Source organism: Triticum urartu, chromosome 3A (assembly GCF_056163025.1).
Source record: "Triticum urartu cultivar PI428250 chromosome 3A, HENAU_Tu73, whole genome shotgun sequence".
Taxonomy (NCBI): Eukaryota; Viridiplantae; Streptophyta; class Magnoliopsida; order Poales; family Poaceae; genus Triticum; species Triticum urartu.
This window is the reverse complement of record NC_141875.1, coordinates 679,355,144-679,368,298: the sequence shown is the minus strand read 5'-3', so window position 1 is coordinate 679,368,298 and position 13,155 is coordinate 679,355,144. Positions and strand designations below refer to the sequence as shown.

Sequence of the window (13,155 nt, the reverse complement as noted above, 5' to 3'; positions counted from 1 at the left end):
TGAAATTTCTATTGTCTGCAGAATCACCGATCGAAAACAATAAAAGCTTCGCCAGAATCTTGAAAGAGATTTCACCAACCTTAGGTTTGATAATAATGATTCAAGTAAATGACCACCAAAACTAATCCAAATATTGCTAAACCAGAACTCTGGCCATGGGTGGTAAGCTAGCTAGAACTTTGTCCGGTACTGGCACGACGAGCTCTGTGCGCCGGGGCGCCGCATGTTGACAACGACATCGCACACCGTGAGCACGACGGCGTGGTGCCTGAGCAGGCCGAGAACGGTGACCGTCCCCGGCACGGTCGTCCGCATGGTGAGCGACACGTCCCCAGCGCCGCCGAGCACGTCGCCGTACAACTGAGGTGCGTACCCGGCGAGGCGGTCAGCGAGCACCGTGAGCCTGACGGTCACCACGTTGGTGCTTCCCGCGCCGATGCGTCCGGGCGGCACGTTGGCGTCCGCGACGAGCGCGCCATGGTAGTAGACCTCAGCGCGGCCGGCGTCATGCGCGAAGGACGCGACCGGGCTGGGGTTGCGGATGGAGAGGACGACGTCGAGCGTCACGTTGAGGGAGAGTCCAGGGGAGAGAGACACGGAGGTGAGCCGGATCGTAGAGATGGTGGTGTCGGCCGGGTGCGGGCGGAGCGCTGTGATGGCTAGCACAGCGACGGCCATAGCGAGGAGTAGGAGGAGTACGGCGAGGGAGACGATGAAGCAGATGCGGAGTCGGCGGCGTGACGCGGCCGCCGCGGCGCTGTGGTGTTCACAGTTGGCAGTGGGCATGCTTGCTTCCTGCTTGCTCTCTCCGAAAGAGGTGTTGCTAGCTACCAGTCTAATGTTGGAGTACCAGACTTGATCTGCTTGACCCGTTTTTGTACCTTTTATTTTTTTTCACCAGTCAAGTGATATAGCATGTAAAAAGAAAAATGAAAAACCAAAAATAAATTTTTATACGAATCTTCATGCAAAATCAAAGAAATATAGTATCGACTGAGACATAACAAAGTCTCAATCGACTCAGACTTAGCAAAACTATTCCCCAATTTAGCTACATGTAAGTGCCCTAAAAATTAAATGTGGGTCACTGGGTTATTTTGGCCGTTGATTTTTGTTTCGAGATTTCTGCTATTTTTTTCCCCTCTTGTGACTGTTGTTGTCTATTGGGCCCAAATTTCAGACTGATCACTATTTTGGGTCGGTCGATTCCTTATTGCGCTGAAGCCCAACAGTGCTTCATTATTTTATTTTTGTATGCATTTTTTGAATTTTTGCTTTAAATAAAAAACAATTGTTGCTTGTCTTTTTTCTTTTTAGTCGGGTTTTATGGGTATTTTCTGGAAGTTGGGTAAATGCAAAAAGAATCCATGTAAGCCTGCGTTTGGCAGCGCTGTATTTTTGCAGTTTTACAAAAAATACCGTCGTTTTCAATAAAGCCATGGTTTTAAATACTTTGATGTGTTTGGCATGAATAGATACAACAGTGTCGGAAACTGTAGTTTTCTTGAAATCGGGTTTTTTTTTGCTGTATTAGAAAAGGAAGTCCCAGCCTCTTTTTTTCATATAAACCGAGAAACGCAATCGTTACTTTGCTCTCTTCTGCGATTGTTTCTCGCGGGCCCATCTTCTTCCGGCCGTCCACCTTATGTGCGATTCGTCCATGCATCTTCTCTGCTGCCATGGACAAGTTGACCACCTGGTGGGAACAAAGGTACGCCCTACCCTGCTCGACCGATTGAGCCCATCAACACGAGTCCATGCGCGTGTGTAGATTGCGCCCGCGAGGCCGCGACTTACTAGGTCAGCAATTAGCCAGCCGTATGGCGCCGCATGCAGCCGGGCAGCCGTTAGCACCCGCTGATTGATCCGGTGGTGTAGCTCCTTTTGTGTAGCCAAGTTAATTAGGTTCAGTTGCGTAGCAATCGGTCAAAACTACCATAAAACAGTACCAGCCAAACATATCGGTTGTTTTCTTAAAACTAAGAAAAATGCAGTTGTAAGAAACCGAAGTATGTACTATTGCACACGCATTGCAATACCGAGGTTTTGGGATACTACTGTATTTGGAAAACTATGCTGCTAAACTAGCCCTAAGTATTATATAATACATGTATAATTATACTGAGTGTGAAACTTGCACTATCACATGATTATCTCTTACATATTTAAGAAGTGCCAAGTCTTTTTCATTTTTTTAATTTTTCTTTCTTAAATGGTAATACCAATGTCGCTAATTTATTCTATCTTAGAAAACTTTGTAATTTATTTTGTTTTTAGTTTTGTTTCATTTTCTTTCTTCTTTCAGGGTAATCCCAATTCCACTAATTCATTCCTTCTAAGTAGACTTTTTTTCCGAAATCCCCCTATGGTATGCTTATTCTTGCATATTATAAAACAACACAATTTTTTATATAAATTATGTACAAATTTTGTCAATTTCTTTCTTTCTTCCTAAAGTGTAATGCCGATATCATTGTTTCATTCTTCAATGGAAAACTTTATTATGTTATTTTTGTTCTAGTATTTCTTTCATTTTCTTTCTTCTTTAAGGGCAATACCAATGCCGCTAATTCATTCTTTGTACGAACTTCTATTTTGCGAACTTTCACAATTATATTCTTATTCTCGCATATTATACAAATGCAATACTGTCTTAATTGTGTGCAAATTTTACCATTATTTGATTTAATGTTGTTCTTTTCTTTACTCTTAAAGGGTAATGCTAATGCCACTAATTCATTCTTTTCTAGAAAGCTTCATTATTTTTATATTATTTTAGTGCTAAGTTTATTTTCTTTCTTCTTAACAGGTAATACCAATGTCACTAATTCATTTTTCCTTAGAAAACTTCATTATTTTGATATTTTTTATTTTTTGTCACTTTATTTCTTATTTAAGGGTAATACCAATGCCACTATTTCATTCCTTTTTAGGAAACTAGTTTTTTTTGTGAAATTCCACTATCATATGCTAATACTTACATATTATAAAAAGCGCAATATATGTGTAACTTTTGTGTAAAGTTTTCCTTTATTTGATTAAATGTTTTACTCTTAGAGGGTAATACCAATGCCACTAATTCTTTGTTCCTTCAAAAACTTCTTTAGTTTGTTTTTTAGTTTTTATTTCATTTCCTTTGTTCTTAAAGGTTAATACCACTAATTTATTATTCCTTAGAATACTTCATTATTCTTATTTTGTTTTTATATTTTGGTTCATTTTTAAGGGTAATACCAATACCACTAAGGCCTCCTTTGGTTTGGAGGAATTTCATAGGAATTCTAGAGGATAGGATTCTCATAGGATTTTTTCCTCAAGAGCTCTTTGATTCATAGGAATGGATTCCTATTCCTATACAGGATTGGTTCCTATCCTCCACATTTTATAGGAAAATAAAAATGAGCCTAGACTCAATGGAAAAATTCCTTTGATGTGAACCAAATGACATCTCATTTCCTATTCCTTCTCATAGGATTTGAGATACATGTCATCTCATTTCCTACAAATTTCCTATTCCTACGACAATCCTATCCTATGAACCAAAAGAGGCCTAATCCATTCCATTTTAGGAGACATATTTTTTGAAAAATTCCACTACTATATGTTCATTGTTGTATATTTTAAAAACATAATTTCTGTCTAAATTGTGTGCAAATTTTGCCATTATTTTTTGAATTTATTTCATTTTATATTTTATTTCATTTCTTCTTCAAGTGTAATACCAGTGTCACTAATTCATTCCTTTTTAGGAAACTTTTTTTTGCAAAAATTCCATCATTATATGTTTATAGTTGCATATTATATAAAAACACATTTTTTGTGTGAATTGTATGCAAATTTTTTGACTAGCTTTTTCTTCTTAAAGGGTAATACCAAGGCCCCTAATTCATTATTTCTTAGAAAACTTTGTTATTTTGATTTTTATTTTGTTGTTGTTCTATTAGTGTATATTTCAGTTTATTCATTTTTAAGGGCAATACCATGCCACTAATTTTTTTCTTCTTAGGAATTTTTTGTGTGGAAATTCCACTATTATATGCTTATTATTGTATATTACAGTAAAGCGCAACTTTTATGACAATTGTGTGCAAGTTTCATCATTATTATGTTTTATTTTCTTTATTCTTAAAGAGTAAAACCAACATTACTAATTCATTATTTCCTAGAAAAACTTCATTGCTTTTATTATTTTAGTTTTAGTTTCATTTGTTTCTTCTTTAAGGGTAATTCCAATGTGACTAATTCATATCTTCTTAGGGAACTTCTTTGTTTTCTAGAAATTCCACTTATTATGCATATTATAAAAATATGGAATTTATATGTAAATTATGTGATTTTTTTCGTTATTTTTCTTTTTAAAGGGTGATACCTATGCCAGTAGTACATTCTTTGTTAGAATGCTTTATTTTTTATTTACTTTTATTTTTATTTGTTATTATCGTTATTGTCTTATATCTTACAAGGCTTCGGGTCATTTTGATATGTTTTAGCCAGCCGTATGGCGCCGCATGCAGCCGGCAGCCGTTAGCACCCGCTGATTGATCCGGTGGTGTAGCTTCTTTTGTGTTTCCAAGTTAGGTTCAGTTGCGTAGCAATCGGTGAAAACTACGATAAAAGAACACCAGCCAAACATATCGGTAGTTTTCTTAAAACTAGGAAAAATGCAGTTTTAAGAAACAGAAGTACGTATTGCACACGCATTGCAATACCGAAGTTTTGGGATACTACGGTATTTGGAAAACTATGCTGCTAAACTAGCCCTAAGTATTATATAATAAATGTATAATTATACTGAGTGCGAAACTTGCACTATCATATGATTATTTCTTACATATTTAAGAAGTGCCAAGTCTTTTTCAAAGTTTTTTTAAAAAATTATTTCTTAAATGGTAATACCAATGTCGCTAATTCATTCTATCTTAGAACACTTTATAATTTACTTGTTTTAGTTTTGTTTCATTTTCTTTCTTCTTTCAGGGCAATTCCACTAATTCATTCCTTCTAAGTAGATTTTTTTCCAAAATCCCACTATGGTATGCTTATTCTTGCATATTATAAAACAGCACAATTTTCTATATAAATTATGTGCAAATTTTGTCAAATTTTATTTTCTGTTTTCCCTAAAGTGTAACACCAATATCACTATTTCATTCTTCAATGGAAAACTTTATTATTTTGATTTGGTTCTAGTATTTGTTTCATTTTTTTGCTTCTTTAAGGGAAATACCAATGCCACTAATTCATTCTTTGTAGGAACTTCTATTGTGTGAAGTTTTACAGTTAGAAGCTTATTTTCGCATATTATACAAATGCAATTACTGTCTTAATTGTGTGCAAATTTTACCATTATTTGATTTAATGTTGTTCATTTTCTTTACTCTTAAATGGTAATGCTAATGCCACTAATTCATTCTTTCTTAGAAAACTTCATTATTTTTATTTTGTTTTAGTTTTTAGTTTATTTTCTTTCTTCTTAAAAGGTAATACCAATGTCACTAATTCATTTTTTTCTTAGAAAACTTCATTCTTTTGATATTGTTTTAGTTTTTTGTCATTGTATTTCTTATTTAAGGGTAATACCAATGCCACTATTTTATTCCTTTTTAGAAAACTTTTTTTTGTGAAATTCCACTATCATATATGCTAATACTTACATATTATAAAAAGCGCAATATATGTGTAAATTTTGTGTAAAGCTTTCCATTATTTGACTAAATGTTTTACTCTTAGAGGATAATATCAATGCCACTAATTCTTTATTCCTTAAAAATTCATTAATTTGTTTTTTAGTTTTTATTTCATTTCTTGGCTCTTAAAGATTAATACCACTAATTTATTATTCCTTAGAATACTTCATTATTTTGATTTTGTTTTTATATTTTGTTTCCTTTTAAAGGGTAATACCAATACCATTAATCCATTCCATTTTAGGAAACATATTTTTTTGTAAAATTCCACCACTATATGTTCATTCTTGTATATTATAAAAACATAATTTCTGTGTAAATTGTGTGCAAATTTTGCATTATATTTTGAATTTATTTTAGTTTATATTTTATTTTATTTCTTCTTTAAGGGTAATACCAGTGTCACTAATTCATTGATTCTTAGGAAGTTATTTTTGCAAAAAATCCATCATTATATGCTTATAGTTGCATATTATATAAAAACACATATTTTGTGTGAATTGTATGCAAATTTTTTGACTAGCCTTTTCTTCTTAAAGGGTAATACCAATGGAGAGCAATTTTATGGTGGACGGCGGCTCGTGTGGACTTTATCCCGGCCATCAAACAATTCCTCGGGATGATCAAATGTCAGTTCGCTGTCCCCCATGCTTGTTTCTTAGGAATAGGGACTAGGTGTGCTAGGCGTACGAGTTTGAAACAACTGTTTTCGTCGCTTGGAGATGGAGACGCCAACTGCGGACAAAATTACTGTTCTGACCTATAGGGCTAACTAAATCCCGATTTGACCTTGTTTCAAAATAAATTTCGTTTCTGACCTTTTTCGGTGACGCCAGGGACCCTGGCGTCTGGCCCCTGGCCCGCACTGCCCGCGTGCCCGTTGACCTGCTGACGTGGCAAAGGGGCCAGACGCCAGGGACCCTGGCGTCTGGCCCTGGTAACAGAATAACCCTTGGGGAAAGTGTGTGGGACCCACCCCACACACTTTCCCCAATCCACAACCCGAGCTTGAAGAACACTTGGAGCTCTCACACTCTCTCCTACCCCTCAAGCTCCCCCTCAAATCCTCTCCAAAAGGTACATCCCTTAGGTGGATCTTTCCATCACTTTGTTGCTCTTGTTAATCTCCCCCAAATCATCCAATTATTTTTTGTCAAATCTTGTTATTTTGGTTGCATTTTATACATGTTGGTGGAACCCTAGTTCATGTTTTCTCCCTTATGTTAGTGTGAATGGCTTGGTTAACTTTGATAATATAGTGCTATGCATGGTGTGTAGTAGGAATATATGCTTGTTGAGTAGAAAGATTGGGGGTTAGGGTTAGTTAGTGATTAGGGTTAACTTTGCTTAGTGTGTGTTAATTAGTGATACTTTTGTGGACATCACCAATAATTTAGTCTTGATATGATTTGGATAGAATTAGATGTATTTGGATAAACACACCAATTCTCATTGAAGTCTTAAATCCATTCATGTTATTTTTAGATGGAGAGACTTGTTAATGTTCATTACATGGACAAGGAGGCATTCTTGAGTAACAATGCCGACACGGGTGAGGAACCATTGGTTTTTGATACAAGCCCTAGCTATGAGGATGTTGTTGCAAAAGTGAGACAAGTCTTAGAGTGGATGGACACCAATGTTGATGTTAAGTTAATAGGAAGGTATGATGTTGGAGTTGGAGCCAAATCTCGCCTGAAAAGTATGCCTATCACCTCAGATTTGCATTGGGATGTATACAAGGAAAAAGTATCCCAATCGGAAGACAAGTCACTTGAATTGTTTGCCACCAAGGTTGAATCTCCTCGGTTTACCATTGATTTGAACCGGCATGTCTCTTCCCCAATGGATGACATGAGCGAGAGGACAATGGTGCCACTTGTTGAGCATAGGGTTGTGGTTGATGCCCCCAATGTTTATCCCCCACCACGTCCCCGTGTACCATCTATCGAAGCAAATGAGGTTGAGTTGTATGCCCCCAATGCTTCTAGCCAACCACCAACTAGCCAAGCAAATGAAGTTGAGGTGATTGCTAGTGACGAAGTAATTCAAGAGGATGAAGATGTTTATGATGACGACGAAGAGCAAGAGGAAGGGTTTCATGGTAATGATGTTGGTGACTTGGATGCGTACATAGCGCAAAAGGACATGGATCGTGACTTGCCTTTTAGGCGTCAATATGCGTATGACTCGGATGACGAGGGTCCAGTTGAACAGTTGGACGAGGATGGATTCACAAAGGAGGAGAACCAAATCCACTTTGAGCTGACGGGCTTACAAAAATGAACTCACTTGTTTAAAGATCTCAGCCTTGCCCATAAAGCTGTTGTTGACGGTGGAATGAGAATGACGGCGATTGAGCCAACACCATGCCCGGATCCAGGATAACCAAGGGTGGAGAATGAGGACGAGAATGCTTATTTGAAGAAAGGATTGAAGTTTCTGAGCTTGCCTATGCTGAAGTTTTGGTTGGCTGACTATGCCATTCGAAACCATAGGCCAATTTATGTTGAGCACTCCGACATGAAGTTGCGTTACACCGTGGTGTGTGAGCAAAAGGAATGCACATGGAAGGTTCGTGCAAGAAAGCTTAAAGAAACCGAAGAATGGGTGTTGAAAAGTTGTGATACCACTCATAGATGCAAACCGCCATCGAAATGACTTAGAAAGACACACCGTCAACTCACATCTGAGTATCTCGGATACAAATGGATGAAAGACATAGCCTTTGGTCCCACTGTGAAAGTGAGGTTTCTCATGCGGACGGTGAAAATACAATTTGGTTATGAAGTCAAGTATGGGAAGGCATGGAAGGCAAAGGTAAATGCTATTAGGATGTTGTATGGTGGTTATGAAGAAGCATACAACCAGCTCCCAAGGTTGTTGGCCGCGATTGCACATAGGAACCCGGGCATGTTTCATGTGGTCGAGGATCACGAGGGAGTGTTCCACCGTGCCTTCTGGAGTTATGGACAATGTGTGGAGGCGTTTCAGCATTGTCGTCCGGTCTTGTCTATAGATGGCACGTTCTTGACCGGTAGATATAAGGGCACACTAATGGTAGCAATGGCGCACTCATCAAACGACAACGTGTTGCCGTGTGCATTTGCTTTGGTGCCTTCCGAGCACCAAGACAACTGGGAGTGGTTCATGGGTCATGTTAGGCACAACGTGATTGGGGCTAGGGAGGTATGCGTCATATCGGACCGGCATCATGGCATACTCAAGGCAATGGACATTGTTATTCCAGGATTTCCAAAGCTTCACCACAGATGGTGCATGAGGCATTTCGTGGCCAACTTTTACCGGGCATGTAAGAGCAAGGAGCTCAGCAAAGACCTTACCCATGATGTGTGGCCTTCACCACCCAAGGTTTCGATGCTCGGTACAACAAACTCTTTGCAGCGGTGAACGAAGGGGGAAAAGAGTTCTTAACTAGGAATTTAAGCGAGAAGCACAAGTGGGCACGCGCTCATGACGATGGTGGTTGGCGATATGGCGACATGACGAGCAATCTCGTAGAATGTTTCAACAATGTGTTGAAGGGTGCTCGTGCATTGCCGGTGACTGCAATAGTGGAGTACACCTTCTTCAAGCTTAATGAGTACTTTCAGAGGCATTCTGAAGAGACTGCAAAATGGATAGGTGAAAAAAAGGATTATCCGGAAAAGGTTGATGAATGGTTGCAGTTACAAGCAAGCAAGTCTTCACGGCAACAAGTTATCATATTCGATAGACTTGAAATGATCTATCAAATTGATGAGCCAGGTGGCACAACACGAGACGGTAGACAATATGGTGGTGCTGCATTTGAGGTGAAACTGAAGACTCGGTGGTGCCAGTGCGAGAGGCCTAGTAAGTATCATTGGCCATGCTCGCATTTGATAACGGCGGCGAAGGCGAGAAACATACATGTTAATGATGGAAAAACCGTGAGGATGCAAGAGTTCCGTGTGGAAGCTACTAGGTTGACATGGGCACCAAGATTTCACCCTTTCTTGGACCAATCACAGTGGCCTGAGTACCATGGCCCTCATATTAGGCCAGACCCTCTTCTGAAGGTGGAGACGAAGGGTAGAAGGAGAACTAAGAGGTTCAGGGGTGATATGGATGACCTGGCTGGATACACTGGCATGAAACAATTTGTTAGCGGTCATTTCATGGAGGCTCCTGACATTATCAACTGTGGGGTGTGCGGTGAAGGGGGACACAATGAGCGGACATGCAAGAATAAGAAAACCAAAAAAAGAAAAACAAGTCGTGGAGGCGGCACCGATGGTGAACGAGGTGGAAGAGGTGACGGTGGTGGTGGTCGAGGAAGCACAAGTGTCAGAGGTGGTAGTGGTGGTCGTAGAGGGAGCACAAGTGCTAGAGGTGCTAGTGTTCGTAGAGGGAGTACAAGTGCTAGAGGTGGTGGTCGAGCTAGCACAAGTGCTAGAGGTGGTGGTCGAGCTAGCACAAGTGCTAGAGGTGGTGGTCGAGCAGGCACAAGTGCTAGAGGTGGTGGTGGTCGGAGAGGAAGCACAAGTGCTAGAGGTGGTGGTGGTCATAGAGGAATGGTTGATAATGGATCGGCCTTCGGTTATTTGCTTAATCTAGATGGTTGATCTAATAATAATGGTATATTATTTGTTCATACAATTCCTAGCATTTATTCATTTACTGTATTTACGCATTTACTCTCTTTATGTCTTGTGCTAACAATTGTTCTTTTTGTAGGCATGGCTTCATCCGGTTCCAGGACGAGGCCGGCGTGCGCGGACCAAGAGGACATGCCGAAGACGTGGATGGAGGCTAGTTTGGACAAGGAGAAGGAGAAGGATGTGCCCACACCACCATGTTGGTGTGGTGATGTTTGCAAGCTGAAGGTGTCCACTGACCGCAACAAGTCATGGACAGAAGGTAGAAGGTTTTTCGTGTGTCCCAACTATGCACATGATCGTCGAAGGCCAACTAACGCATATGACATACCACCGGTATGTTAGGTGTACATACAAAAAACATCAACAAGTTGTCACTCATATGTCTAACAAAATCATGGTTTATATGTAGTCCCCTCCTCCACTTTGCAAGTACTTCACTTGGATAGATCACGAGGTACCAAAAGATGTCCAAGAGGACCAACGTCGAGATTGGTTACGGAGGCAGCGACTATTCGAGGAGTCCTATGCACGGGGATTGGAGCGGGAGCGTCGTGAGAAGGAGGCTCGTGAGCGCAAGAAGCGTGAACAAGAGAGGGCACGCAAAGAGAAGGAGGCTCGTCAAGAAGAGAGGGCAAGAAAACTTGCAAGGGCTCGCGATGCACGAGAGGAGGACTAGGCCTTGTGTGGTCATGAACTATCGAGACTTTGTTTAATGTATGAACTTGTTATTCGAGACCTTGTGTGGTCATGAACTACTTATGTCATTCGAGACATCGTGTGTGAACTTGTTATTCGAGACCTTGTGTGGTCATGAACTACTTATGTGCAAACTATGCTTTGTTCATATTTTTGTTTGATTTCCAATGTTTAAAAATGTGTGCAACAAGTTTAAAAGAGAGCACTTTGCCTAGTTTGCAAATGTGCACACCCAGACGCCAGGGTCCCTATCCAGAGAGCTTTTTCCCAGACGCCAGGGTCCCTGGCGTCTGGGTGTGCACTTATGCAAACAGGAAAAAAGCTCTCTGGATAGGGACCCAGACGCCAGGGACCCTGGCGTCTGGGTGTGCACATTTGCAAAATGCTCTCTAGATCGGGCATCAGACAGATCAGACAGGTGTCTGTTTACCTGCGCGAGCAAAACGATCCAGACGCCAGGGACCCTGGCGTCTGGGTCCCTATCCAGAGAGCTTTTTTCCTGTTTGCATAAGTGCACACCCAGACGCCAGGGACCCTGGCGTCTGGATCGTTTTGCTCGCGCAGGTAAACAGACACCTGTCTGATCTGTCTGATGCCCGATCCAGAGAGCATTTTGCAAGTGTGCATAGCCAGACGCCAGGGTCCGCTCCCACATCCACACGGATAGGCTCCAAACAAACCCAGACAATGAGGATGTATCTCCTTTCCTCCGACACGCCAAGTCAAGCTGCAATCAAACAAACATGTTAGATATGGAGGCGCATGACAAATGCAAGATAAATGGTTGCAAATATCTCTTACCTGACGATATAAATATGCTAGTGCGGCCGAACCCCAGCTATACTGGGTATCCCAGTTATTGAGTAGCTCCAAGAACATCCAGAGGGCTGAGTTCCCGGTTGCATCTGAGAAGACTACCTTGGTTAGTACATACCAAAGATAGGCCCGCGCGTACTGCTGCACAACCACGTCATTGGCATCCTGAGGGCATGGATTGGTGTTTCCTCTGACCATTTTTAGCCAAGAATGCCTCACTTTCGCGGTATCGGCCTTGCCTTCCTAAGGGCCCTCGGGCTGAACGCCAATTAAATCGGCAGTCCGTTCTCGCCAATTACCCACGCTGACACGACCGGTAACAGCTTGTCCGTTGATAGGACGGCCGCTTATCATAGCCATGTCCTGTAGGGTCATCGTCATCTCCCCACATGGAAGGTGGAACGAGTGAGTCTCCGGCCTCCAACGATCCACAAGTGCGGTCAGCGCCGCGTGGTTCACCGGCGGAGCGCGTCGCTTAAACTGCAACACGAATGGGAGAAGACCCAATCTCCGAATGTAAGCCTCATACCGCGGGTCGTAATCAAAGTCATCAGCGGAATGACCCCTCATGCGCATAGCAACTACTTGTTGCAAATAAAGTGATGTTTTAATAATCAATACAAGAACACAAATGAGAAACAACGAAAATTGACCCAGTCTTGCTTCTTACCTGTCCATTCTCAATGGCACGAGCACGATGCTCCTTATCCCACTCATCGATTAATCCGTCATACCAAGGACCATCACCATCCGCCATCCTACAAAACAAATCACAAACATCTATGAATACATGAACAATATCAAACAATTTCCTTCTCCAAGTTTATGCCATATGAAAACACCATTCTTCTCAAACATAACCACATCATTTCTTTCTTCTACATATGCACACATATCATCTAGAGTACCAAATTTCACCATCAAATAAATTTCATAATCATCATCCGCCATTCTATTGAACAAATCATGTCACACACAATAATCAAATTTCATCATCTCTTTTGCATAAAAAAATTTGCCATCTATATATTCAACTATATTGTCATACCACTTCACATTTTTATCTTCTTCATATGCACACATAATTATTCTCAAACATACCAACATCATCTCAATCAAATAAATTTGTCAAATAATATGGTGTCACATATGCAAATACATATCATCTAGAGTACCAAATTTCACCATATCTTTTGCAAATATAGTATGCCAACAATAGGATTATCTACACATACACACATCATCTATCAAACCAAATATAGTATGCCAAAGTCTATTTTACATACACAAATCATATATTCATCACCCCTCTT

The 13,155-nt window shown here is 40.5% G+C and overlaps 2 protein-coding genes across 2 annotated transcripts; one reads left to right on the top strand and one right to left on the bottom strand.

Moving 5' to 3' along the window:
- LOC147981499 (uncharacterized) lies at positions 1–832 on the bottom strand. The gene has a single exon (XM_087517132.1). It carries the CDS (start codon positions 784–786, stop codon positions 172–174), a length of 615 nt encoding a protein of 204 aa, XP_087373258.1. The 5' UTR covers positions 787–832; the 3' UTR covers positions 1–171.
- Positions 833–8,444: 7,612 nt separating this feature from the next.
- On the top strand, positions 8,445–9,098 carry LOC147981498 (uncharacterized). The gene has a single exon (XM_087515985.1). It carries the CDS (start codon positions 8,445–8,447, stop codon positions 9,096–9,098), a length of 654 nt encoding a protein of 217 aa, XP_087372111.1.
- The last annotated feature ends 4,057 nt before the right edge of the window (positions 9,099–13,155 follow it).

Coding starts and splice junctions, on each gene's coding strand:
- LOC147981499 (XM_087517132.1), bottom strand. CDS start 786: ATGCCCACTGCCAACTGTGAACACCACAGCGCCGCGGCGGCCGCGTCA.
- LOC147981498 (XM_087515985.1), top strand. CDS start 8,445: ATGCGGACGGTGAAAATACAATTTGGTTATGAAGTCAAGTATGGGAAG.